General features: G+C 44.8%; 3 protein-coding genes across 3 annotated transcripts in view; 2 read left to right on the forward strand and 1 right to left on the reverse strand.

The window, feature by feature from the left end:
• LOC119461235 (uncharacterized) overlaps positions 1–5,737 on the forward strand; it is a 315,477-nt gene extending 309,740 nt beyond the window's left edge. Inside the window, exons 21-22 of the mRNA XM_037722465.2 lie at positions 777–908; positions 2,410–5,737. Of these exons, the coding sequence (XP_037578393.1) occupies positions 777–908; positions 2,410–2,685 (408 nt within the window). The 3' untranslated portion in view covers positions 2,686–5,737. The remainder of the gene's footprint in view (positions 1–776; positions 909–2,409) is intronic.
• A 6,945-nt stretch (positions 5,738–12,682) lies between these two features.
• On the reverse strand, positions 12,683–16,359 carry LOC119461237 (PEST proteolytic signal-containing nuclear protein). Its single transcript, XM_037722466.2, has 5 exons — positions 16,220–16,359; positions 15,583–15,812; positions 13,295–13,372; positions 13,169–13,221; positions 12,683–13,102 (listed from the first exon to the last, which is right to left on the reverse strand). Exons 1-5 carry the CDS (start codon positions 16,272–16,274, stop codon positions 12,985–12,987), a joined length of 534 nt encoding a protein of 177 aa, XP_037578394.1. The 5' UTR covers positions 16,275–16,359; the 3' UTR covers positions 12,683–12,984.
• A 155-nt stretch (positions 16,360–16,514) lies between these two features.
• The window catches only part of LOC119461238 (cullin-5), a 40,131-nt gene continuing 31,415 nt past the window's right edge, over positions 16,515–25,230 (forward strand). The window contains exons 1-5 of the mRNA XM_037722467.2: positions 16,515–16,559; positions 17,349–17,458; positions 18,543–18,642; positions 20,029–20,238; positions 24,383–24,621. Coding sequence (XP_037578395.1) covers positions 16,542–16,559; positions 17,349–17,458; positions 18,543–18,642; positions 20,029–20,238; positions 24,383–24,621 — 677 coding nt within the window. The 5' untranslated portion in view covers positions 16,515–16,541. The remainder of the gene's footprint in view (positions 16,560–17,348; positions 17,459–18,542; positions 18,643–20,028; positions 20,239–24,382; positions 24,622–25,230) is intronic.

Raw genomic sequence — 25,230 nt, forward strand, 5'->3', positions numbered from 1 at the left:
GTGAGCTCCCTCTGCTGAGTTATGCTCGTCATGTGGACTTCGGATGAATGGAAGTAACGCTTGGCTACCACATTCTAAGTCTAAAGCTGCTTGAGCTCCAATGTCATACTTGGTGGCAACTTATGAATTCATTACAATTTCTGTGGAGTGGCAAGTTGATCACTAATGGCAAAGCAGACACACAGTCGAAGCAAAACACGAACTCGCAACTGTTTATTCTTACGTTCTTCTTTGCTCTTATGCACTGATACATAAAAGAATGCAAGTGTTTAGTGTTCAGTGTCACTTTTCATCAGATGCATGGTATGAACAAACAACAGCCGAAGTCTTATAAAGGTATCAAAGTTATTTCTGTTACACTGTATACAAAGCATTAAAAGAATGTGTCACAACAGCGCATTTAGTGCGCAGGTGCTAAGTACATTCAAGAGCCTGTCAGCACCCAGTTGCAGACATGATAAAAAATAAACGCAAGCATACTTATGCATGTGGGCAGGGCTTTTTGTACTCTTTTTTCGTGTTTAACATGTGCAATGAAATTGTGTAGCATAGTGCAGGTAGATTCGCATTTGTGACACAGAAAGTGTAATGAAGGCACCTCTGCATTTGCTCATACAGTTTTAAACTTACAAATGAAAGGAGGTGTGCTGCACCAGTGTTAGCTGCACTTGAGTCAGTCGTGTTTACTTTTTAAGAATTTTTTCACGTACAGACTGCCTGTTTGGTGAAAGCATTAGCGTAATGATTGTTTTGTTCTGTTCCTATGTGACTTTCAGATTGGCTTTTGTGGCATACCGCCAGCCTTGGTACAGCGGTACTCCGAGGAACTTCAAAGGGATATAGCAGAAACTGCGGAAGCCCTGGACAAGATTCGCATCACGGAATTGGATCGCATAGGCAAGCAAGGGGTGAGTGCCTTCCATGTTTCCTGGAAGGCATTGTAACATTAACTGTATGTTGATTGTCAGAGCTTTACACATACACTGCCCTAAATGCAAAGCAGCATGTTTAAAAATTGAAGACTTTCATTCCCAAAACCTTACTGACTGACCTGCAATGGCAGCTTGCCAGCTATGATGTACTGCTGAGCACGTGGTCACAGCTTCACAATAAAGATGAACTTCATTCTATTCTAAAACAGCCAAAGACTGGCCTTGGCAAGCTTTGAGTACTTATACTGCACCGCAACAGCCCAAATACGAAAAAATATACTTTGAAATTTGTGATGTCACACTCACTTACTGGCTGAAATTTAAGTAAGGGATCTCTTACATTCATTTCCTCTCCTAATAATTAACCCATTACCTTGAACATAAAAAAAAAATGGTTTTAAAGAATACTTTATCAGTCTAAACTGATTTAGCGTTTCTCTGTCATCATCATCAGCCTATTTATGTACACTGCAGGACGAAAGCCTCTCCCAGTGATCTCCATTCACCCCTGTCTTGCGCCAGCTAACCTCATCTTACGCCTACAAATATTGGTTTCACCGCACCACCTGATTCTTTGCCGTCCTCGATTGCTCTTTCCTTCTCTTGGCACCCATTCTGTCTCTTTAAAGGGACACTAAAGCAAAACAAGTAAATCAACTTAGACTGATAAAGTATTCTTCGAAAACTCTGCTGTTGTTAATTACACTGCAATAGGTCAATTATTAGAAGAGAAAATGAAGCTCAAAGTTAACTTTTTTTAATTTCCCGCGGGAACCCCAACATCAGCACTTCAGTGTGACGTCACGAATTCTAAAGTAATTTTTTCGTATTTGGGCCACGTTGGCTCAGTAAAAGTTCGTGCAACTTGCCATATTCAGTCTTGGGATCCTTTAGAACACAATGTAGTCAATCTTAACCGCTAAAGAATTAACTGGGACCTAGAAGACGCTGTCAAAATCCATGAAGTCACAGTGAGCTGGTGCGGGAACTTCAAGGTGGCGTCACCACTCGCCTTCTGTGTTTTTCATTTCTTTCTGGCTTACCAAGCAGCTTCTCGTGGTAAGAGTGGTGTTTGCGGTATTGTGGAAGGGTAATCTACCGATACAGAAGAAATCATTTTTGCCTATAGTGTCCCTTTAACCCCACAAAGCCCAGCATATCATTTTTGATAAGCTAAATTTGACGTCTAAAAACTCTGGTTGAAGCGCTGGAAAACCAATGTAGAGCCCATACTAGAGTTCTTGGTATGCTGGAAGGAGTTCCCAGTTGTGGATAGTTCAGCAAATTAATCACTAATTAATTTTTTATCAGTTATCATTTCACCCTTTTCTTCGTACCAATATACTCTCCATGGCCAGAAATAAATGCAAACAAGTTGTTTCAATTTTCTTCAGTGTGAAATGGTGTTCGGGGTCTGTGGGGTTAATTTCGCACTTATCTTTAGCGGTCCTTTAAAATGCTGCATTCCCTCTGCCAGGTTCCCAATGACTTCCTGGCCGACTCCTGCCACGGCACCAGCGTGGAGGCCGACTATTCGGGTGGCCTACGGCCCTGGCTCGTCTCACTCGGTTTGCCAATGTACGAGCCACTGTTCCTCGAGGCTCGACTCTGCGACCTGGCGCGCATCGCCCAGCTGCAAGAGCAGGACTTGCGGGCGCTGGGCATCTCCAACGTGCGGCACGTCCGACATTTGGCGGCTGCCATTGGCGCGCTACAAATGGAGCAGAGCCGCTATGGCCTCGAGCTACGATGACAGCTCCTGCAGAGGTGGCACGCCACTCGCGAGCAGGTGGCGCGCACCTGCGAACGCCTGTTGTCCAGCGGGAGTGACACCAGGGCGCTGTGGCGGCGGGCTTCGTCACCGTCGTAGATCCGAGAGGGTGGCCGGTACACTTTCTCTATGTGGGGGACAGTGGTCGGAGAACGAAAGGCGACAACATTTTTGGCTACTGTGGCCCGTGTTTACGAGATGCCAGAACCGAGTGTGTGGTAGTATTCGGTGTATCACTACGGTGGACAAGAGCTCCCTGCGTTGTGAAAAGGCGTTAATTTCATGCTTGCCTGCTGCCACGGCCTTCAACAGCATCTTGTTTCGTTGCTGTAGGCTCGGAGCGTCGCTACTGCAGATTCTTGTGCAATGTTGGTCAGTGACTACTCAGCATCTGGGGAATAGTGCCACATGGTTGTAGTTGCCAGCTGTTTAGAAGTGCTGGAAATAAGTGCAGCATCAAGTCTGTAGATGCCAGACATGATATCACAGTCCGCATGCACAACTTGAAATCGAAAAGTGCACTGCAATTTCTGCACAGCAATGTTTAAAGTGCTGTCCCCAGTTCCTGCATGGTGAGCCTAGGCCACTCAAAAACTTTTTTTTTTTTTTTTCATGGCACCTGTGTTTCAGTGACATCTGCTTGAAGCCATTAGCTTCCTGTTCTGCAAAAAACTAACATAGAACTATGCTTTTTAGCTCATGGCCAATGATACGATATTGGTCTAGAAGACCAGTTGTGTTGAGGCAAATTATTCTTTTTTTTTTCTTTTCTTTTGCTTTGATTGAATCAAAGACATATGCGTTGCGAGATTTCCTTGTGACTGGACCTGTATAATTTTAAATACACTGGTGTTTTACATTCACTGCGATCACAAGACCCACACCTTGCCAAAAAATGCTTGGTTGAGCAGCAAGACATGCAAGTTGCAGCAATGGGGTACAGCTGCGTTCTTGTCCATGGCCTCATTAGTTTCTCGCACACACTCTGCGCCTATTAATTTCCTGGTAAAATGTTATTCCTGCTGGTACATGTAAGCAGAGAGTGCATCTGCATGCTGCAGCTAGCTGGAAAATTGGTCAAAACGCAAGGTGGGACCAGCCTTGTGCTTTTATACCTGCAATACACAAGTACATGATCACCGAGTCAAAGGCCACGGAGTGTCTTCACATTTCAGGCACCAGTGGCTTCATTGCATGTTACAAGGTCCATTCGAATCTGAATCGCTACTTCAGAGCCAGTCATGCTCATGCAGAACTGGCACGGCACAATCTGTGCGAGCCCTGCTCTACCTTTCTGACAAGTACAGCGAATGCCGTGCACTCATTATGCACGAAGCCTGCATTGTGTAAAAGAAATGGCAACATGCAGATGCCGCCACGTTGAACTGATGAAACAAACAGCAAAATGCAGCACCTCCTTCTAGTTCCGAAAGTGGCGGCGAATCTAACGGACCTTCAATGTCACTGCTGTCGCCGTGCCATTCATACAATTCTATTTTGGGCAAGAAGCGCAATACAACCCACAATATCCTTTGTTATATTGCAGCTTTCCTTGCCTTGACATATGTGCAGTAGGACAGCAAGGCCAGGTTAAAGAAAAAGTGCTCTTAGGTGCTTTTCTTTGTGTTAATATTGGCTGAGACTTGCTTCCTAGCGCCATTCTGCCTTCGAAGCCATCTCTCGGGCTTTGAATGGAAAGAGTGGCTGTCAGGAAAACAGGCCTTTCGCTGCAGTACATGAACTTTTGCTGCTTGTCACAACCATTGTGCATTCAAATTGACGATGCATGCATTCTGCTGGAACCTGTGTGTTACGCATTCTTTTACTTATATACTCAGTCATGTGTAATGATTGCAAGCCAGCATCTTCTTAACTGCTAGCAAAGAAGACACTTGTAGTGGGCCGAGGCACCATGGCAGAAGCTTTAAATCCTGTGTCATTTTGACACTCTGGGAGCGAAGTGGGAATGCGGGAGTCGTGAAATTGCACCGGGTATTGGCTAAAAAATAGTCATTACTTCTGGCATCTCGAGAGCAATACTCTTAACAGGAGAATGTCATTGTTTGTGTGGTGGAGATGACTTTTACCTTGTTTGCCATTTCCATGCTGCGGTCATAATGTGCCAGTATCTCAAGAGTCGAAATCATGTACCACCGGCACATGTTTACTGTGTACATCATGCCATGTAGCGTAAACATTTCTGTATGTCAACTCTGATGCTCTGCTTCTGAATTTGCGTTCCTAAGATTACCAAAGTGATAAAGCTCTTCGTGAGATTGATCCATTGCATGTATGTTGCGCAGGGCAGTTTTTTCCAATAATGTTGTAAATAACAAAAAAAAAAAAAACAAAGTGTGCGCATGAAAGGTAACATGTGCCCATGATGTATGTGTGTATGTGCATATGTACATGTGACAGTTAGCAGTGCACACTAAAGGAATTGTTGCACAAGATGTTGCAAGTATGATCCAGGATGTGCTAATATAGGCTATCGTGGTCGCCAATTCATTCACCTCGGTGCACTGTTAAGCCTACCCTTTGCCATTATGTTGTTTACAGAGCAACACTTTTATTAGTGAAATTCTCGCATTAGGTGTGCCTAGGGAGCTAAAGAATTTTCGGGCAGCACTAATGTGACAATGGATAGGTGCAACTGCTGTTCCAATGTTTGTGCTTTGAGACTTGTGAGTTATGAATTTTTTGAAAGAATGCTTTAATCACTCTTAATAATAAAAGTCCATGAAGTGCTGCAGTCCTCAGCCATCAGTAGTAGTTACTGCCTTGTGCATTTGTCTAGTCAAGCGTAAGGTACTTCTCACAATACTGAAGCTGTAGACCTGGTCATGCCTGGTGCTTCCCTTGTGCACTTTCAATACCAACGCAGAATCCACTCACTTCCAGCAGGGAACTGTAAATAGCGCTGTAAAGAAATCAAGTCATGTCTTTCTGTGCCCTGTACTTTACCAAGATGCCGAGATAGCTGTTATTGTATGTACAGTAAAGCTCCTGTGAATAAACTATGTTTTTAAGTATAGTTATGTGCACTGTGAGTGAAAGTGCAGTTGCTGCCACAATTTTATTCCAGAAGGTTTAGATCCAGCCGATAATCGGACATACCTCACAGATGAAGGGTCTGCAGCCATCAGTAGTATACTGCCTCATACATTGGATTATCTACACCACTTCAGCAGATGTGGTGTTCTGCTGCTGAACACAAGGTTGCAGGTCCAATTCCCGGAATTTGCGGCTGCATTCCAATGGGGGCGTAATGCCAAAGCACTTGTATGCCCAGCATTGGGTCTGCATTTTAAAAACCCAAAGTAAAACTAAAGTATGGTTACTGGCACTACTTCGTTAATCAAAATTACGTGCCATACAAGCCAGAGCATCTGGTGGCACATACCCAGTTGACCAAGAAAAAAATGTCAAAAAAAAGGAAGCTTCACTTTAATTATTAATTCGGGTCCTTCCACTTTAGTGTCTTTCATAGCTGCTTTTGGATACTGAATTCAAACACTGTTTAGTATATTTTTTTCGGGGGGGGCTGTCTGCAAAGTAACGCTCTTTACATATTGTCACGTAGTAGTGACGCTGAAGAAAACAGTCGTAAAACTGTGTATGACGAAACTGATTCTTTATTGGGCGAACCTGTGCCCACAAAAGCAAGCTACACTCAAAGCACAACGATAGCGGCGAACACAGTCGGCGATCGGCGAAAATCTGATTAGCAGCGAAACGCGTCGGCTTTTATACGTGAGTGATCGAATGTTCCAGATTAATCCCTGGTGCCCGCGTGTCTTCTAGAAAGTTCTAGACAATTCGCGTTGCTCATCGGATTACATGAGCGTCGGTGACCACAGACGACGGATAGAAGCATCGATAACGTTCGAGAACTTTCCGATGCAGGCGCGACCTGCGCCGAGCGATAACGTTTAACATTTGTTAGCCGGTGGAAAGCGGCCACTGGTGAAAGATAAACATGTATACGTGTCAATATTCACAGCAATATAGCTGTTATAGGGATGCGACAGCTGCTGCATTAATGGGGTTGTTGTCGTTTTAGTTGCCTGGTAAGTATTATATGTCATTGTGTCAATGGCAATATAGAGATTGAAGGAGGCTGTCTCAATGAATAGTGACCATGTGTCCTCAACTTCCAAAAACCGCCATTCCAAGAAACTCTGCCACCAGGATATCGACATAAGACTGAAAACCTGAAGGACACAGTTTAGTTGGACACTATTTCCCCATCTGACATAGGTTACTTATTTGGCATTCCCAAACTTACATCTTTTAATAGCGCAATGTTTGAAGATGAGTGCACAAATTATGCAGTAACATAGCTTCATACGCAGAGCATAATCTTACGTGAAATATGTGCATGCCCTAATTTCACTGAGCCATAAGGCTGTATAAACCTACAAATAAGCTATCATACTTGCACATGAGGACCTGCACATTCTATAGTGGGAGGAGGTTGTGGTGAGTGGCATCACAGGAGCGGCACTTATGGCCACCTGCTGCCATACCTGGGCCTGCACAATGTGCAAGCGCGGATGGCATGTTGATGCAAGCGTGCTTCTCTGAATCACTTTATTCTAATTTTCAAACTCCAAAGTTGGGAGTGCAGGTCTTACACGAGTATTATAAGGTATGTCAGTAAATGACGTGTGCTGCAGACATGGAATTCCCAGCATAGATTTCATTCATTAGGAATGGACAGTGACCCAGACAAAAAAGTGTTACAGGTAATATTTAGATGACGTATGTTACTTAAAGGGAAGCTGAAGATCTTTTATAATTACAAGATTTACGGGGGTTTGGAAGGCTGACGCAGTATAATCGAACTCCTGCAGTTATTTTATCGATTATACACCTAGCAGCGCCGCAATCGCAGTTTAAATTTTCATTAAAGCTTCGCCCTCTTCGCGTGCCGAGCATAGCGGCGAAAGACCGGGCGCGAGGATGACGCCAATAGAGGGGTCACGTGAGCGCTCTATTCGAATCGCGCTCCTCGTCGATACCCAAGATGACGTCACGATCGCTTTCACCATCACAGCCCGTTAAACGACCCGCGGCGTCTCCTGCAGACGCTGCGGCTTGTTTTTGCTAAATTAAAGCAACTAGCGGTGACTTCTGGCCTGTCAAACTACGATTTTCGTATTCAGGGGGTGAAAAACTAATTAGTTGAAAGCTCTTTTTTTGAAAAGTGCTTCAGCTGCCCTTTAATGTCACAAATAACAGCTCTTCTATCGATAATCCAGTGAAATTTCACCAGTTTCGGTGAATAAATATGTCCAGATTGAAAAGAAGTGGCAATATCTTTGATTCTTAGCTCCACAGCCTGCTTTATTTGAACTCTCGGTGATTTCTATGAAGAGTTGCTTGAGAAATGCACCTCACTGCGGTGAATCCGATAATATAGGTGCCAAGCGCACCAAATCATGGCTATTTTTTAATGGTTTTCATCAGACTAACCAGGCACTAATCACAAATGTACAGTCATGGACAAATGAAACCAAACAAGAAATTATAAAGCGGAACACCTTTGCAAGTACTAACTCAAGAGCGACATTTCACACCGCTACTTATACAGTTGCCAAAGATGGTACAATCCCCGCAGTAGGCGTAGAAACCATAATCGTGATAATATTACATATTTTGCTGAAATAAAAAAACAAAAGAATGCACCCTAGCTAGCCCTAGCTTGTTTGTATTTCAATTGTCCATGTGTGTACATGATAAGGAGCACATTGCTGTTCCTGTTGCTCATTACTTACGTGGGCCCAACATTTTTCAACAGGCGAATAAATACAAAAATGCTTTTATAGTGAATAGCATTCTTGGTAACCCCATGCACTTTCAGGGGGCTAACTTTCTATCTAACCATTTCCCCACCAACTTGGGACGCTGGTTATGGGTTCGGACTCTATTATGGTTGGGTCTGGGTATGTGCCGCTCTTCAATGAACCTCTTTGACGCCAACTTGGGTCGCTGGGTGTGTGCCACATTATTGACAAAAAAATTTTAACATTTACTCGGTGCTGCACGGAATTTAACCCGCGTCGTATATACTCCGAAAATGTTGTCTGAATATATGTTCACACACCTGCCGCATGCAAATTTCAAGACGACGATGCTAGATGGTGTAGCATGTTCATTGGGAAGCATGGGAGAGGAACCTGGCTGCATACATGCCTCTTATATAACGGGTCTCTGCGGTGACAATATGGTGTGTCACTACGTTGCTTCAATGATAATCGTGCTAACGAAGACATTCATCATAAGATTGGCTCTTCCAGAATTTGTTTAGTTCATGACTTCACCCAAAGGGCCCTGAAGTTGGCGTAATCCCGTGTGTCGCAGCTAATACTAAGCATTTTTTAAGTGAAACCTTCTGGGAAGACGAGATCAATTGTATATTGCTAGCAGCCTCCTGAAGAGACCAGTATTTTTGTGTACTTATTGATTAGTTAGTCATGTAGTAGTGATATTTTATCTAACTTCTGAATTAATAACCTTTTGTAGTTGTCATAGTAATGTTTGTTTATTTGTCTTTCAAACATTTTACCACATATTTACAACTGTACGAAAACTTTCAATGCGAGGTTCACAGGCAGAGCAAATTTGAGAACACCACGTTCAATTGTGAGATGGTTCTCAGCTGAGCTAGTTGGTTTATACTTTTTAGGAATTCAGCAGACACTTATAACTTATTAAACAACAGCTTTCTTTAGCTACTTTGCCCACTTAGGATAAATGTACGTTGGCCAATATCACGCAATAAGAACCGAAAGGAGAGTCAACATGACCCACTAGGCAGTGGCATAGCCAGACATTTATTTCGAGGAGGGGGGGCTCAGCGGGACTACGATTCACGAAGGAGAACAGTTCCTTCCTAGCCTAGCCTATGAGCCTAGCTAAGCCATATTGCAAAACTTAGCAAAACCTAGCAACACTTAGTATGAACCTAGCCAAGCCATATATAACCTCGCAAAACTTGGCAAAACCTAGCAACACTTACCAAAAGCCGGAACTAGCTCCGCTGTGACCCAGCCTTGCACCACTAGTGCAAACTGTCCACATTTTTTTCATTGCCAAGACGTGCAGCCACTTTGCATCAAATCATGCTATCATCCTTAGGATATTTTGAAAAATGATAAGAATGATAAACAAACTATAACATTTCGTTTACAAATTGATGCATTTATAAATGCATGTTGATGACCTAGTTGGTACACGACTTGGAAAAATGAACAGCGCTAAAAACTGGGCCAAACAAAAAGAAGACAGCGCACTGTCGTGTCTTCTTCTTAGCAGCCCAGACTTGTTGCAGCCCAGGAGACAGTGGAAATAAGCATTCTTTTCCAGCCAGATCTTCCAGTGAGCGGTTCGGCCACAGCTACATGCAAAAGAGGGCGGGCACTATTTTGCAAGTCACCTATAACTCAATCGCGCTATCAGCGTTGTGGGCATGCTATATTATTCTACATTTAAGAATACAGGAACGAACATTGTGGCCAGCAAAATTCTTTCTTCCAGCAAGCACAAATGTAGTCGCTTTTTCTCCAATCAGACGCGAGCCGACGCGGATGCACCTTTTGCCTATTAGTTCTTGGTGCGACAGCGAAGTCGGTTTGTCCGTGTGCACGGTAGAGGGGATTGCCTCCATGACCAGGGATCACGTGCTACAGCAGTTCTCCCAGAATACGCCGAGAGGCACCTCAGGCCGTACAACACTCAGAAAAAAGTTTGCACTATTTTGAAATTATCGTGTCCTTAAACAATACAGTGTAATCTCGATAATACGAATCTCACGGGGTCACGAAAAAAATTCGTATTAGCCGAAATTTGTATCACAAAAACATAATTAAAACTAGCTAAATTAAAGAGTCGAGAGGTGAACTCACTCAGGCACACGTACGTAAAAAGCATTTACGGTATAGACCACTTATAACGTAACCGTTTATAGTGCAGAACTGGCTACAACGCGGCCTTTTCCGACTCCCGTTTACCCTCCCATAGAACTCCATGTAAACGCATACCACTTACAGTGCAGCCGCATGAGACGAAATTGCGGCTTCCGGGGAAAATCTCGCCGACAAGGGCGGTAGCGAGCACGAGGTGCGCCCACCGATGGGAGAGATCAACGAGGGCGATGCGGAGGAGGGGCATGAGACGTGGAGCACGAGTCCAAGGGCGATAAAGTCGTCACCGCGCGCCGTATGTGCGAGTGAAAGCGCGCGGGGGACGCGCGCCTTCACGGACAGCGAACGCACAGCGGAGAGCAAACGCGACTTCCGTTGCGCAAAAGGGCGTGGGGGTATGGGAGGGAGGGAAGGGGGGCGACGCTGTGCTGCGGCGCCAAATGCGTATCTTGCAACCGAGCGCAAGGGTAACTGGCGACGCAATCTCCCCACGCGAAAGGAGCGAAGCGGGAAGGTAGCGCGGGAGGGAGGGAGTGGGGGGCGGCTCCCACTCTGCCAACAAATGCGTTCTTTGCGCCTGTGCCGGCTGTCGGTGTTGTCGCGCGCACCGTATCTTGAAAGCGATCTCCACACGGCTCTGACCTTTGTATGCGCTGTGCTTACGTCGCTCAGTTTCCGTTGAAGCGATAGACCGCACGAACCTTTGCTTGCTGCGGCGGCCGCGCGTGCGGAAGTGCGGCCGCCGCAGCGAGCGAAGAGACAAAAAGAAAAGCACAAAAGCAACAAAAGCGCCACCGCTTCAAACTCCTCACGCCCAGTCGCGGCTTCCGCGCTGTCTGGCGCCGCGCCTCCGCACCAAAAGAGAAAGGGAAAATGCACGTGACTGCGCGCTGTTCTCTTTCGCGGCCGTCGGTGGGGCAGCGTTTATTCTTATCAACCGACGCGGGTCAAAAATCGATTCGTAAAACCGTTCTCTAGCACGTTGCAAAGTAATGGGGCTCGGCCAGGACCTCAGAAAATTCGTATCATCCGGAAATTCGTATTAGCCGTGATCGTATCATCGAGATTCCACTGTAATTCTCATCTTTCTTGTGTGCCTTTCCTTTAACGCCGTGTACCTAGTACTTCCAGGTCAGTTATGGCATGTGCATCATCGGCTTGACAAGGCATTCTTGACAGGAAAGTAGCGAACTCAGTTTTTTTTTCCGAGTAAACACAAGACAGATGACGATTATTGTTTAGCGGCAAGATATGCCTCAAAGAGTGTAAACGTTTTCTAGTGCAAAGTTCTAGCCCCACGATCTTTCTGCCTGCTATGCTCACACTGGCAATTTTGACTTTTAGGCAGAACAAAGCACCAGAACTAGCGTTCCTTTTTTTCACATATTCTTCAGTGGACACCTGTCTCCTTTCTGGGGTTTTACGTGCCAAAACCAGTTCCGATTATGAGGCACGCCGTAGTGGAGGGCTCCGGATTAATTTTGACCACCTGAGTTCTTTAACGTGCACTACAACGTGCAGTGGGCACCAACATGATCATCCCTCACAAAAGGCAATGCCAGGGCTCGTTCTCGAGCATGGTCAGCTGTAAGCCTGCCTTCACACATGCAGCCTAATTTAAATGCTCTTTTTACCAACAGTGTTCTTACGGGACTGTGACACAATATTTTATTGCACTTACCTTCTAAAGAAGCCTCTGGTAATCAAGGTTTACTATTCATTCACAATAAACAATAACGCTGCACGGACAAGATAGCAACTGATCAACTTGAGATACTGTAGTGGGCAAATGAAATGTGTACAGGAAAGTACTATAAAGTACACCTCTTACAAGTAACACCCAGGTGCAAAAGCTGATGTAAACCCCAAATTAAGCGAACAAGCCAATATCATGCCAACATCATAAACTAGCAAAAGCCATGGAGCGTTCACATTTCATTTGATTTCGTTACTAATATACTATGGGTTTTGCCTGACTGATTACTTACAAACTAGATTGATTAAACTACTTCCATAACTCATCCGAGTAAATAACATAGCCAGAGAAGCACTTCAGAGATTTTGATATGTTTATTTACAGACCAAAAGCAGAAAATTACAAAATATATTGCAGTGCTTTCTAGAGTAACGCTACTACCATTCTAATGAATGGGATGTGAGCATTCTTTTTTTTTTTCCTGGTCCTGACTCTTATATGCAATTGCCTTTATTTTTTTTTTACAATGTTCATGCCTATAGATGAGGCATGATGGCCAAACAATGAAGCAGACAATACCAATTAACCTCAACGAATGCAAGCCAGCAACAAATTGATTCGCAAGCTCACTCGTTGAGTGTGCGTAAAAAGCTTCCTTCAATCTGCTACTTCATTCATTTTGCTCTTCAGGTCTCTCTCGAAAACCTTCTTCACGTCACAAAAGCCCTTGCGAGTCTTGCCGAACGAGTTGGGGCCAGCAGACGTAGGGGTGTCCCTGCATACGACAAACGAGAAAGCGTCAGCTCCTGTGTTCTTGTCACTAAACAAGTCTGCCTATTACCTGCCAATGTTGCGCATGCGCATTTTTGCCTCAGGTGGCATCTCCTCTTCTTCCTGCCAAGGACAACACAGTCACTCGGTCATTGTATTCAAACAAAAGTCAGCAAGGATGGCAAAAATAACTCACATCACTGCTTTGGTTGAAGGCCTCGGCAACAGATAAGCTTGAACTCTTCTTCACTGGTGCTTTCTGCTCTTTGGTTTTCTTTGCATGGGTCATGCAGAAAAGAAGAAACATGTACGCAGTCAACAGTGTGCCAATTTTAGCCAGGTGGTACATACTTGGGCAAAGAAGACAGCACTATTCAATGGGACCAGAGACGACGATATATGCAAGCACTAACTAGCAACCAGAATGTTTTAGAGTGAAAGGCTACATATATGCAGCCATTACCAAGTGCACGACAATAGGACGTATTCATAAATCACATTCAAGAGATTACAACTCTTCCTTGGGCACCCATTCTGTTACTCCAGTAACACTATCAGTTATTTGCTTGTACATATGAGGTGACTTGCCCATCTACACTTCTTTCGCTTGATCGTAACCCACTCCACGTCTGACAATCAGTAACACAGTTTAACAGACAGAGCGCTGAGAACAGGTAGCATAAAGACTGACCAAAAATGTTCTTTCACATTGAAATGCAGTCTAATTGTCTCTTGATTATTGATGGCTGACAAGGATTTTCTGCCTATAAATGCTACCATCATGGGAGCCTGCCAATATTTTCAAATTGGTGCCAATCCCATTTGAAGTTTACAACATATTCTTGCTCATAAAAGGTCTGTTCTTAATATTTGTGACACTTTTGATACCTAGGAACACTAGTCTACCCTTAAAGCTTGACTCAATATCTGCCTTTAAGCCCAAAACACATCACAGCAATTTTGTGCGAGATGGCTTTGAAAGACGGTTTTGAGCGACGAAATGGGCTGTCGCGCGACCAGATTGCTCGTTCTTGTCGCTCGATCACTCAGTTCTGGAAATCTACAATTTGTAGCTCGTCGCCCAGAAGTGCTATGAGTGACTAGCTAATAGCGCGAAGCCGGAACTGGATGTACACCCGTCAACAAAATATTATGGACCATGAAATCTGAGAAAAAGCTGAATATCTCTACAGCCTCACAACGCAGCCTGGTATTTGCATTTTGGGCCTCGACTAGAATAAGCTAGCAACATTGTCGTATAGAGTTTTACTGGCTACTGCTACAGGCTGCTCGGGAATTGAACGTTTTCTGAGATCCCATGGTCCGTAAACTTTTGTCACCGGGTGTACATCAGTCAAGTACTACCGATTGTCGCACGGAACGAGCAAACAACTAAATTTGGTATGTGCAAGGATAAGAACCTACTGCAAGACCTTCAGAAATAATTTATGCTGCTCTTTCAAGTAACACACATCAACTTAAATGAATAAAGCATGCGTCACGCCAATTTCAGTGCATATTTGCAGCCCTCATACTGGCAACACCGGGGAGACGTCGCTCAAAGTCATCGCTCACGTGAGGTATGACTTGTAGGCAACGAGCGAATGCAACAGTCACTTCCATCACACTGCTTGTCGCCGTCACGCGCGAGATCGCTCCCATGGGGTTTATACTTAAGTGCACACTGAAGTTCCACAATTACACAGGTAGAGCCAAGCCTCAAGAGGTGGACTAGTGGCAAGGTATGCTTATGTCAGGCTTACAGAGCAAATTCATGTTGCTTGCTGGCACACAAGGCTTTGCAGAAAGTTTCCGACAAGAAAATCTGGCACCAGCCAGATCAGCAGGAGCCTGAATACAGTGGTTCAACTTATCACATTTGGGTCAATCACTTTTGGAGATATAGCTTTCAACGAATGTTAAGAATTTGCACCGGATGTCATGTCATACAAAAATCTAATTATATCCGGAAGTAATCAACTGAAAATGCAATCCCAGTATGAGAACAGTGGGATGTATAACACCTACAGGTACTACGCTTATACTTCTGTATGCCAAAGTAATGACTCAGAAGCACTAACTAGAAGAATAACATGTAAGATGTGTTGCACAGTACACTGTGAGCACATCTGATTAAACCTGCACACAGCGAGTTACATTAGATACACGGCATAGAAAATATATGAAATGTATAGCCAAAAACTGTGGGAAGAAAAGAGTGTAAGCATTCGGTTTTTGCAATAATAAGGCTCTTTTTTTTTTTTTTTTTCCCTCCACCGCTTGCAAGAAAAGCCCCTTACATGAAACTTATTGCAGAAATAGTCACGGCTGCGCGCTCGCGTTCTTTCAATGTGAAAGTTCCCCGTAAAGAAGAATCTTGCTGCCACCATCTACGAATGTAGCACTGGCGCAGGGGGCGCCAACGATACCACACGTAGAGAATCCTTCCGTCACTGCAGAAAAAAAAACTGCGACAATACTTACCGGTCCCCCAAACTTGATGGAGATCGGTGTAGGTCCCGACTTCTTCTCTTCGGTTGCCTTGGCGCTGCTGAATGTCCGGGAGAACCCCATGGTAATCTTTGGCTTCTTGGCTGCATCGTCGCCGCCTTCTCCATCGCCAAGCTTACGCTTCTCCGAGTCGACGGGACTTGCCGGCTCCCGCTCCTGATCGTCACCCTGGCGGCCTGACGCTACCGCAGTAGTGCCACCGCCTAGGTCAACGGCAAATACACTGGCAGGTTTAAAGCAACGGCTCGATTAATCAAATGCCGGCAAGTGACATGCTGATCAAAACACACTGAACCGCGCGCCTATGCACTCTGGATAGTACGGCCACGATCATGCAACACACATGCATGTTTGCTAATGCAAAAGATCGCATGATCACTCGCTGCTTACTACACCTGCCTCATTGCAATATCTGTAATCAACTGTAATAAGCATTCCATTACAAAAACGCGGTTATGCGGGAAGTAAAGACGTCCGAGGTTCTAGTCCTAAGGCCAAAGCCAGAAACGGGATCCAATACACAAAACCGCAACATGCACTAAACCCACCGTCCAACTTGGTTTACGAGTCTTATAAACATAAGAGTGAGAAACGAACGTGCACTAATTACCTAAACTAGCGCTTCCTTTATCATCCCAGCGACTTCTCCCAGTAGAGCTCGCCATTTTGCGCGCAGATTGTTGTTACTAGACGACAGGACTGCTACACTGCCAGGATGCGCCAAAACACACTTAAGCCCTTAAGCGTGTTCGTAAGAATACAACTAATGCCTTTAATAAAGTTTAATTAAGATAAATGGTTGTAAAATTTTTTTAGCCACAGCGTTATAGTTGAAAATATTCAAAAATGTTGCGTGCTTGTCGTCTATTTAGGGAAGTTGATGCGATGTGTACTTTATTCACTGCGTCGCTGTAGTCGTGCTTGCAGCTAGCATGGCGGCGGTGATAAAGGTGAGTTTTTCTGGCTGCGTTCAGCCGAAGACTTTGCCTGTTCAGTTCACAATTCCTGCGGTTGTGGCGGATGATTGTTTTGTTTAGGCATTGATCAAGCTAGCCGCTGAACTGGCTTGCTTCGGCACCGTGAATTAAGTACCCGTAAGGCCGGTCACATTAGGTTTAAATTGCAAGTAAATACAACGGCAGCTGATAGTTGCAAACAAACAACAAACTGCAAAGATCTCATTTTGACGGCTGTGGTATTGACTGTAGGACATTGTTGCTGGAGTGACCTGCTAGTGGACAAGTAATCGCTTTCATTTGAACCCGTTCAGCGTTGTTTAATGGCTATTTGATGCTATCATATGATCGGATGATCCCAGAATCGCGCGTCACGTACCTAGGTGCGCGCTTTCCTGTGTCGCAACAGCGCCGCTTTAGGTTCAGAGTAATCTTGGAATTGTCTGTTGCGATAGCTTCTATTCTTGGGCGGTGGCGCAGTTCGTGTGTGCCGGTGAACCTCGACCTGGTACCTCATACACTTGCCTTGAGGAAAAGCTCTCATACGCACGGTAGCGTTATGCGCGTCGCAGTCTGTACACAGTTTTGGCTTGTCTGTTACTTGACACTACAGATTCGGGCTGTGTCTAGAGACAACAGGCTGGTATTTAATTAATATGCACAGCTGCCGGAAACTGTACAAAAGAATACCCCCCGGTGTGTACTCCGAGGAATGAGCGAAAGTAGCAACGCTGCGAGCACCGTCGTAACTTGAACGTATAGTAAATGGCGAAACTTCCGCAGGAAAAACCCCAGCTGCAGTTTGACGAGCGATGGCCCAAAATGCGGCCGACGATATTGAAGCTGCTTCACCAGGATCCAATCACGAGAGACGAATGGCAGGGATTGTTCTGGTGAGTTCTCTTCACGAACAGGTTCGGCTCTGAATGCCCAATTTTTCCACTTCTGAAACCATTGGTTTAGTTCGGTACAGAATAGTGCGGATAATGCTAGTGCTGTACTGGGCTGGTAGTGTCAACCTTTTGATTAACTAAAAGAAAAATGTAATTAAATTAGTCGCACACACATTCGTCAGACACAAACTTAATTCAACATAAAATTGTGCTAGCCAAAGTGCACTGCCACTTGAATCTGTAAGGTGAAAGAAGTGAATTACTGTAAAATTATGTAAGTAACAAATAACACTGAAGGCCATTTTTTATTATTTTTGTTTTGTGAGTGTATGTGAGGTTTTAGTAAGCAAATATATTTGGGGTTCAACTATCTGTTCCTTCATTATCGTAGTGATATGAAACTGTTCCATTGATTTCTGCATTGTTAGTGATGCCTTACACGCCTTTAGCTTGTGGTCAGTGTAAAGTAAATGCCAACAGATGTTTCTACATCGTAATTATTTACTGAAGCCACTGCGGCACAAACAGTAGTGTTGCTAAGAACACACTGTGAAATGTGTAACAGTTTCTCATCTATCACTTTTGAGGGTCTTCTCAAATTGGGCCTTTTTTGCATGCAGTCAATGGCAAGAAATATGAAATATTGATCAGCTGCCACAATCTGCTTTGATGTGGTATGTTACTGTACATGAGTGAGCATGTTGTCCTTGAGAGTTCAGTGTATTTTTCACCGCATCTAAACACATATGAAAGACACACACTGTTCAGCACATGATACCATTGAAGCAAGAGGACACGTCCGGCGTTGCGTTGCTTGGCACTCATTTGGGCCTGTCTCAAACTAGCACGCATGTTGCACGTGGACACTACATGCTTTGAAGACGAACATTGGCTTCGCACTGACACTTGTTTAATGAAACCTTGTGGTGGATTTCGTAATGAGTTTTCTACACTTTATTGTAACATTTTAAACTTCTTTCATAAGTTTCGTATGCTTGACAATTTTTTATATAATGTGGCTATGATAGATGCTTAAAAAACTGCCATGAGTGCACTGATTGAACATTGGTATATTTCTTTCTAGGGACATCCACGCAGTGTGCCTATGGGATGAGCGTGGACCTTCAAAGCTCTATGCCGCTCTTCAGGAGGACATCCTTGAATTCATCAGTGTTGCACAGAGGGTCAGCATTGGCCTTGAGCATGCTCATTTGGCTGCTTCTGTAGCTTCTTACGATGTGCTTAGAAGGAAATCTGGGCCTGTATTTTGTAATGATCGTCTTCATTTTCCATTCAACTTGTCTTTCGTCATTGGCTCACACACGTAGCTGTGCCACACATATCATTCAGGGTAACTGCTCGGCCTGACATATTATAAGAAATGGATAGAATCTGGGACAAAAAAAAATGCTTACGGTATATGTATATGACTCCTGGGCCGCGATTTTGTAGCGATGCCTTATGACTTATTTTAGAATAGTCTTATCATCCACCGCTCACGGCCGGCTGATCCCGTTGATAACGCGAGCGGACCGTCGCTCTGACCACTGACAAAGCGCGATAAGTGCGAAAAGGCATTATTACTTTAAAGGCATCACTACAAAATACCGGTCCTGGTGCCACCATCTGTGGAATCACCTCAACGGGCATTATGACACCATAAGATATGAAAGCTTAAAATGCGGTTAGGCACAAGAAGGCTTCACAAATAAAAATTTCTTGGATTTAAATCCTTATAGAGAGTTTAATTCTTTTGAAATACATCTTGCATTAAAAAATGCGATTGGAACCGGAGCACACTGAGCGCCGACATTTTTTACACACTAACTTAATAGCAAACTTCTATATTAATGATGTCTCATTGATGTGGCAACAACAGCTTCTAGTATGCTATTTTAGCATGATAAATCCTGGTGCCTGGCTCTCCTGCCTCTGGAATGACCTGTTGTTGACCAGCTTATTATGCATTCTCACTGGGTGCCAAACTCTTCGATGATTATGATTATTGAGAGTCTGGACTACAACTTCACAAAGCAGTGTGTTAGTTGTTGGTACTTTCATCAACGGTTTACGTAAGATGGTCATGCCAGTTGAAGACACCAAGCGTAAAGCTGTGGTCACTGAACTTGTATGTACCTTCCGTGGTGACTAAGCAGCTTTGGCATTCTGCAGTGGAGCACAAGGTTGAAAGTTCAATTCTCGGTTAAAGTGGCCACATTTTGATGAGAGCTGAATGCAAAAACACTCATGTACCAAGACTTCAGTGCATCTTGAAAAACACAAGCTATTCAAAAATAACTTTGCGCACCCTTTACTACAGTACCTCTTCTGGCCCCCGTGTTACATCGGGACGTTAAACCTCATGAATCAGTCTCATCAAAATACACATAAAAGTAGTTTATCAGATATTTTCAGCTCTCACTGTGCAAGTTCATGAGCATAGTGCAATACATTACAATTTATTTGTCTTTGGATTGTGTTTTTACTCAATTTATGAGGTCTTATTCGACTAGCCCAACTTCGTGTTCTAATACTCCCGCATTAACTGATCCTGTGCGGTGTCCACGCAGCGTGTGCTTGAACATCAGGAGGACCAGGCCCTGCTGAACGCGTACATCAAGGAGTGGCGAAAGTTCTTTGTCCAGTGCAGCTACTTGCCCATGCCTTTCGGGCAGCTGGAGACTGTGCTGGCCGGCAAGAGCCTGAAGAAGACCGAGGAGGGCCTTGTTCGTAAGCTCATGCTCGACACGTGGAACCAGAGCATCTTCTCGACCATCAAGGTGAGCTGTGACCATGCGCCGATCACGGATAATACGAGCACTCGGGCCTGTAGTCTACTTTTGGTAATTAAACCTTGACGTGATCGATGGAATCGGTCAAATTATCTGGCGGGTTTAAATTACAAAAAGAAGTTAGAAAAACATCCAAACGCACTGCTCTGGCAGTATTTACCCAATTTTAATGCATCTCTAAATGAAACATGCACCTAGTTTTTATAGCTTCAATGTAGAAAACAACGCACTGAAAGATTGTATAAACACTTGTATAACTTAGATTTAGCTGCACATTGTAGAACACTCAGGTGATCGAAATTATCTGAAGCCCTCACTACGGCGTTTCTCATACCCCATGATATGCTGTGGGCATTAAGCCACATGATTTGATTTTGTTTTGAGGTGACTACGTGTACTGAAGCTAATAAGTGTATAGCCCTCCTTAAAGCAGGCAGAAATATGCAACATGCTTAAATATTGCTCAAAACAAGCTGAATGTTTTGGCTATCAAGGCAGTTTTTAAAAATTTGGCTGCTTTATAGTTTAAAATATAGTACCTCTCCTGTTATTTTGCACGCACGTTTAGAGACATGCTGAATTTGATAAAATACGAAAAAATTTGGTCACATACTGATTGAAATTGCAAATTTGAATCAAGCTGTGTAATGACAGTAATAACATTTAGGCTGTTCTTGAAGTCGGGAGAGTTGTGGGGCCTTGAACATTCTATAAAACAGGGGAAACGGTACACAATAGTGCAAACAAACAAAAGGACATTTATTGCACCTTCTATGCAATAAGCCACCTAGCCGATATACAACGAATGTAGCATGCCGATAACACCCTGAGGAATCTTGTGGGTTCAACTCGCCATGCCAGAGTACCGAGCGAATATGTTTGCCCCATGCTGGACACTCGCGCCCAAGTCATTTGCAGGTGAAGTCTCGTGAACGGAGGTCTGTTTGAGCAAACGGGAAAGCATCTGTGAGTCTGCGCATGTTCAGGTCTGACAGCCAAAGAGAACCAACACACGAGCAGTCACTTCGCACGTGATGCTTTCTCCACGCCAAAAAGGAGGAAATAATTTCCACTTGCGCCAGAGTGTCCATGCGGTCAGGTGGCAATAGCATCAAAACACTGACAGTCTCATCGTACTGCATAGCTATCATCACTGACTCCCTCTGCAACATGTTTTATGCAGGGAAGCTGGATTCTAGGAGACGCACGAGCCATGCGGGGCAAGCAACATCAGGGGATGTGAGAGCATTGTGCGTCCCCACAGACTTAGGCATCTGAATTACAGTTAAACCTGCTTATAACGAACCTCTATATAACGAATTCCTGGATATAATGAAGTTTTTCTATTCCCTGCCGTTACTCCATAGAAGCACATGAACTTGAGACCTCTACGTAACAAAGTGGCAGCGGGAGACCCCCTCGATATAACGAATTTTCCCCTCCGTCAACCTAGAGATCTTGCCCCAAATTTTGTCATTTTTGCGCGAGCAGCAACCGGAAGCACCTTCTTCACCGCGACGGAATGCGAAGCGAGCACACGTGTGTGTGCTTGCGTGTGCGAGGCGGGCCTGCATCCCTCGACCCGGCGATCTTGCCGCCGCGGGCATGACCTTTCCCTCTCCCTTCATTCAAACCTGATACTGCCGCTTGCTGCAGCTGGCCTAGCCCGCCAAGCCGGCACTCTCTCCTTTTCCAGTTGGTGTTGCCGACGCGCTGGTACACGCTGTCACGCATCACACTCGATGAGCGCGGACACACGCTGTCAAACGCTGGCGGCGTGTGGAAGCGCCGCTGGAGAAGCGAGCGAAGTGATTTTCGTGCTGGTTGTCTATCGCTTCAATGCAAACTGAGCCCCGAAAACACACAGCACGCACAAAGCTACGAGCCGCCGACACACCTACGCTGCTAGACTCTGCCCTAACGCAGATCTCCTTCAAGATACGGCCCGCGCACAGTACGCAGTTGATGCCAGAGTACAGTGCAACGCCGCCCCGCTATCCCTCCCCCCTCGCTCCCTCGCCGGTGCCTCGAGCTCAACGGAAGAAGGCGCGCTTCCTCCCTGCTTTTCTTGCGCGCGCGAGATTTAGACGCGGTCGTCGGCTCCCCTCGCACATTTTCACTCGCATATACAGCATACGGCGCGCGGCGACTGCGTTATCGCCCTTGGACTTTATACGGAATATGTATGAGCCAAAACCAATTTTAGGGCCACAACGCGTCCTAGACACCATCTTTATATAGCAAATACGGATCTCAAGGGCCATACTTTTGCTGGCGGAAACCGAAAATACGTCATAGTTGTCGCCCCCGGCACTTTGGGCAGCCAAGTGACATGAAAAGTCAAAATGGCCGCTCGGGCCGGCACGGGGTGGCAGTTCGCAACGTATGATGCGGGAACGGTCCCACAGTTGCGATGCAACAGTGGGGTTACCAATGCATTAGGTTCTATGGGAGCTGTGCCGGGACCTGCCGAAAACGACCTAACAGCTGGAAAACGCAGCCCCCGGGAACGTAACAGCAGCGTTCTACTGTAACACTATACGACGCTACGACGCCATCGTGACGCTCGCTCTTCGTTTCCGATGCCTCGCGCTTGTGCGAAACGACATGCATCCACGCATCTGGTACCTGGTGTGACATTCCAAGGATGAGTGCTTCGACGAAAACAGAAAACGGGTGTGCGTTACAATTGGGGTTGCGTTAGAATCGAGTAAATACGTAAGCGTTTCTTTTTTGAATTTTCGTGCCGAACCTGCATATAATGAAATCCTCTTTATAACAAAGTTTTTCGGGAATTTGTCAATTTCGTTATATCCAGGTTTAACTGTATTATTCAAACAGTGCTGGTAACATTGATATGATAATTTGAAAAGAAGATGCGTCGAATTGACCTTATTCCTTTTTAAACGAAATACGTGGGACATTGTCAAGCCTTGAAAAACAAGTTACAGGAGACCTGTGAAAGTAACTTGGAAAAATAAACATTGCTGATACTGCTCATAATATCCCTACCAACTTAGTCCAGACAGGATGATGTCTGAATTATACAGCATGTAATGCTTCATGCATCATTCCGATTAAATTAAGGTTATGTGGATGCACGCTAAGTTATCCTTCAGTTTATCTGCTCGTAGGTAATAATTATTCTAAGTGCCTGATTTAGCCTAGTTGCTTAACTTGCCTTGCCTAAAGCTAACCTTTGGAAATTGCAGTGTATTGTAGAAATTGATTTAAATTAAATGGACACTTAAGAGGTGTGGGGCCTCACACATGCTCTTGGGACAAAGTAACGACAACACAGTAGTGCAAACAATCATAAGCGCAGGGCATTTATTGCACCTTTCATGTACTAATGCCTGCTAGCCAAATTATCGCCAATGGAATATGCCAATGGGCACACAGCAAATCGAGGGAGTCCGACTCACCGCAACCCAATAGCGAGCGAATATGTTCGCTCCCATGCTGGGCACCAACACCTAGTCGTTCGTGTCTATGGTCACGATAATGGTGGCATGTTCGAACAATCGTGTTCGGCCATTCCGGTGCCCCGCCCCCAAGCCTCGCGCACGCGCGGAACGTCTGCGCCGCTCGCCGATCACACACCAAAGAGGAAGAGCCTCCTCCCTTCTGCGGCCGAGCAACCCTGCCGTTAGGTGGCGTTAGCAGTGCAACACTCGCGCCATCTCTCGTACTACTATACAACCATGCTGAACGGCGCTGGCGCAAAGACACGCGGGCAAAGCCGGATTACAGGAGACAGGAGCGATACGGGGAAAACAACATCAGGGGATGCAGGAGAGAGTTGCATCCCCACAAAGGGGACTAAATCAGTTTAAACTTGCAAAGTTTTCTTTCAAGATTGTATTGAAAGGAAACAGGTTTGGTTATTACTGGCAAATTTTCCTCCTTGAATTTCACGCCATAGCATCCTTGCTTCTTTTCTTCATGTATGGAGATTGGACATCTAAGGAAATAATTTCTTTGAGCTTTTTATTGCTTTCTTATCATGTGTAACTATGTTCTCAACATATATTTAGGTGTATTGCTGTTAGCTCCTCTGTGCATATGGTATTATACTGGTTTCTGGTAGCCTTTAGGATTTTTCTAAATAAATTCAACTTCTGTGCTCCAGGGTCGTCTACAAGCAAGTGCAATGAAGCTGGTGCACGCAGAGAGGATGGGCGAGGCCATCGACTCCCAGCTGGTTGTGGGTGTGCGGGAGTCCTACGTGAACCTGTGTTCCAACCCGGAAGACAAGTTGCAGATCTATCGGGAAAACTTCGAGCGGGCCTACATCGAAGCAACTCGGCAGTTCTACCGGGCGCAAGCACCCCAGTACCTGGAAGAAAACGGAGTCCAGAACTACATGAAGTACGTGAAGCTGTCATCCAGCTTTTATTCTTCACTGTGGTGTGCCTTCTAGCAGTAATTTAGGTGTGATTTCCTATTGCAATGTTCTACACATTGTGAACTATAAACTGTGAACAGTTGACACCCATTATAATGGTCACTGGGATGTTCACTTGACTTGACAAAGTGAGTGCCATGAAAGTTATCACAAGGGAACATTTCATTGCAAGATCCCAGTACTATACACGTGAGGTAAGTTGCAGTGCGAAAATGGACTTGCGAAAGCACACCAAATAAGACCTATGGTACAGTCGATCCCAGATATATCAAACTAGAAGGGGATCGTGAAATAGCTCGATATATTTATGATTCAAAATGTAAAATATGCCTATCTGAAGTTTATCTGAGATCTCTGCATGCCTCTGACAGTTTCCAGAGTTCATGAAAAACGGAAACTTACTGATTTACTTCTCCAAGGCCGTGTCAAACGCACAAAGGTGAACTTTTTTTTTGGTCACAAACTTAAGTCGCTTGAATTGTGGAATGGTCTCTTAATGTACTGATTGCAATCCTAACCCTAAAAGCCCGTGTTGCTCAGATGTGAGATCGCGGTGCACCTTGCGTACATCA

This window comes from Dermacentor silvarum, chromosome 8 (genome assembly GCF_013339745.2).
Source record: "Dermacentor silvarum isolate Dsil-2018 chromosome 8, BIME_Dsil_1.4, whole genome shotgun sequence".
In the NCBI taxonomy this organism is placed as follows: Eukaryota; Metazoa; Arthropoda; class Arachnida; order Ixodida; family Ixodidae; genus Dermacentor; species Dermacentor silvarum.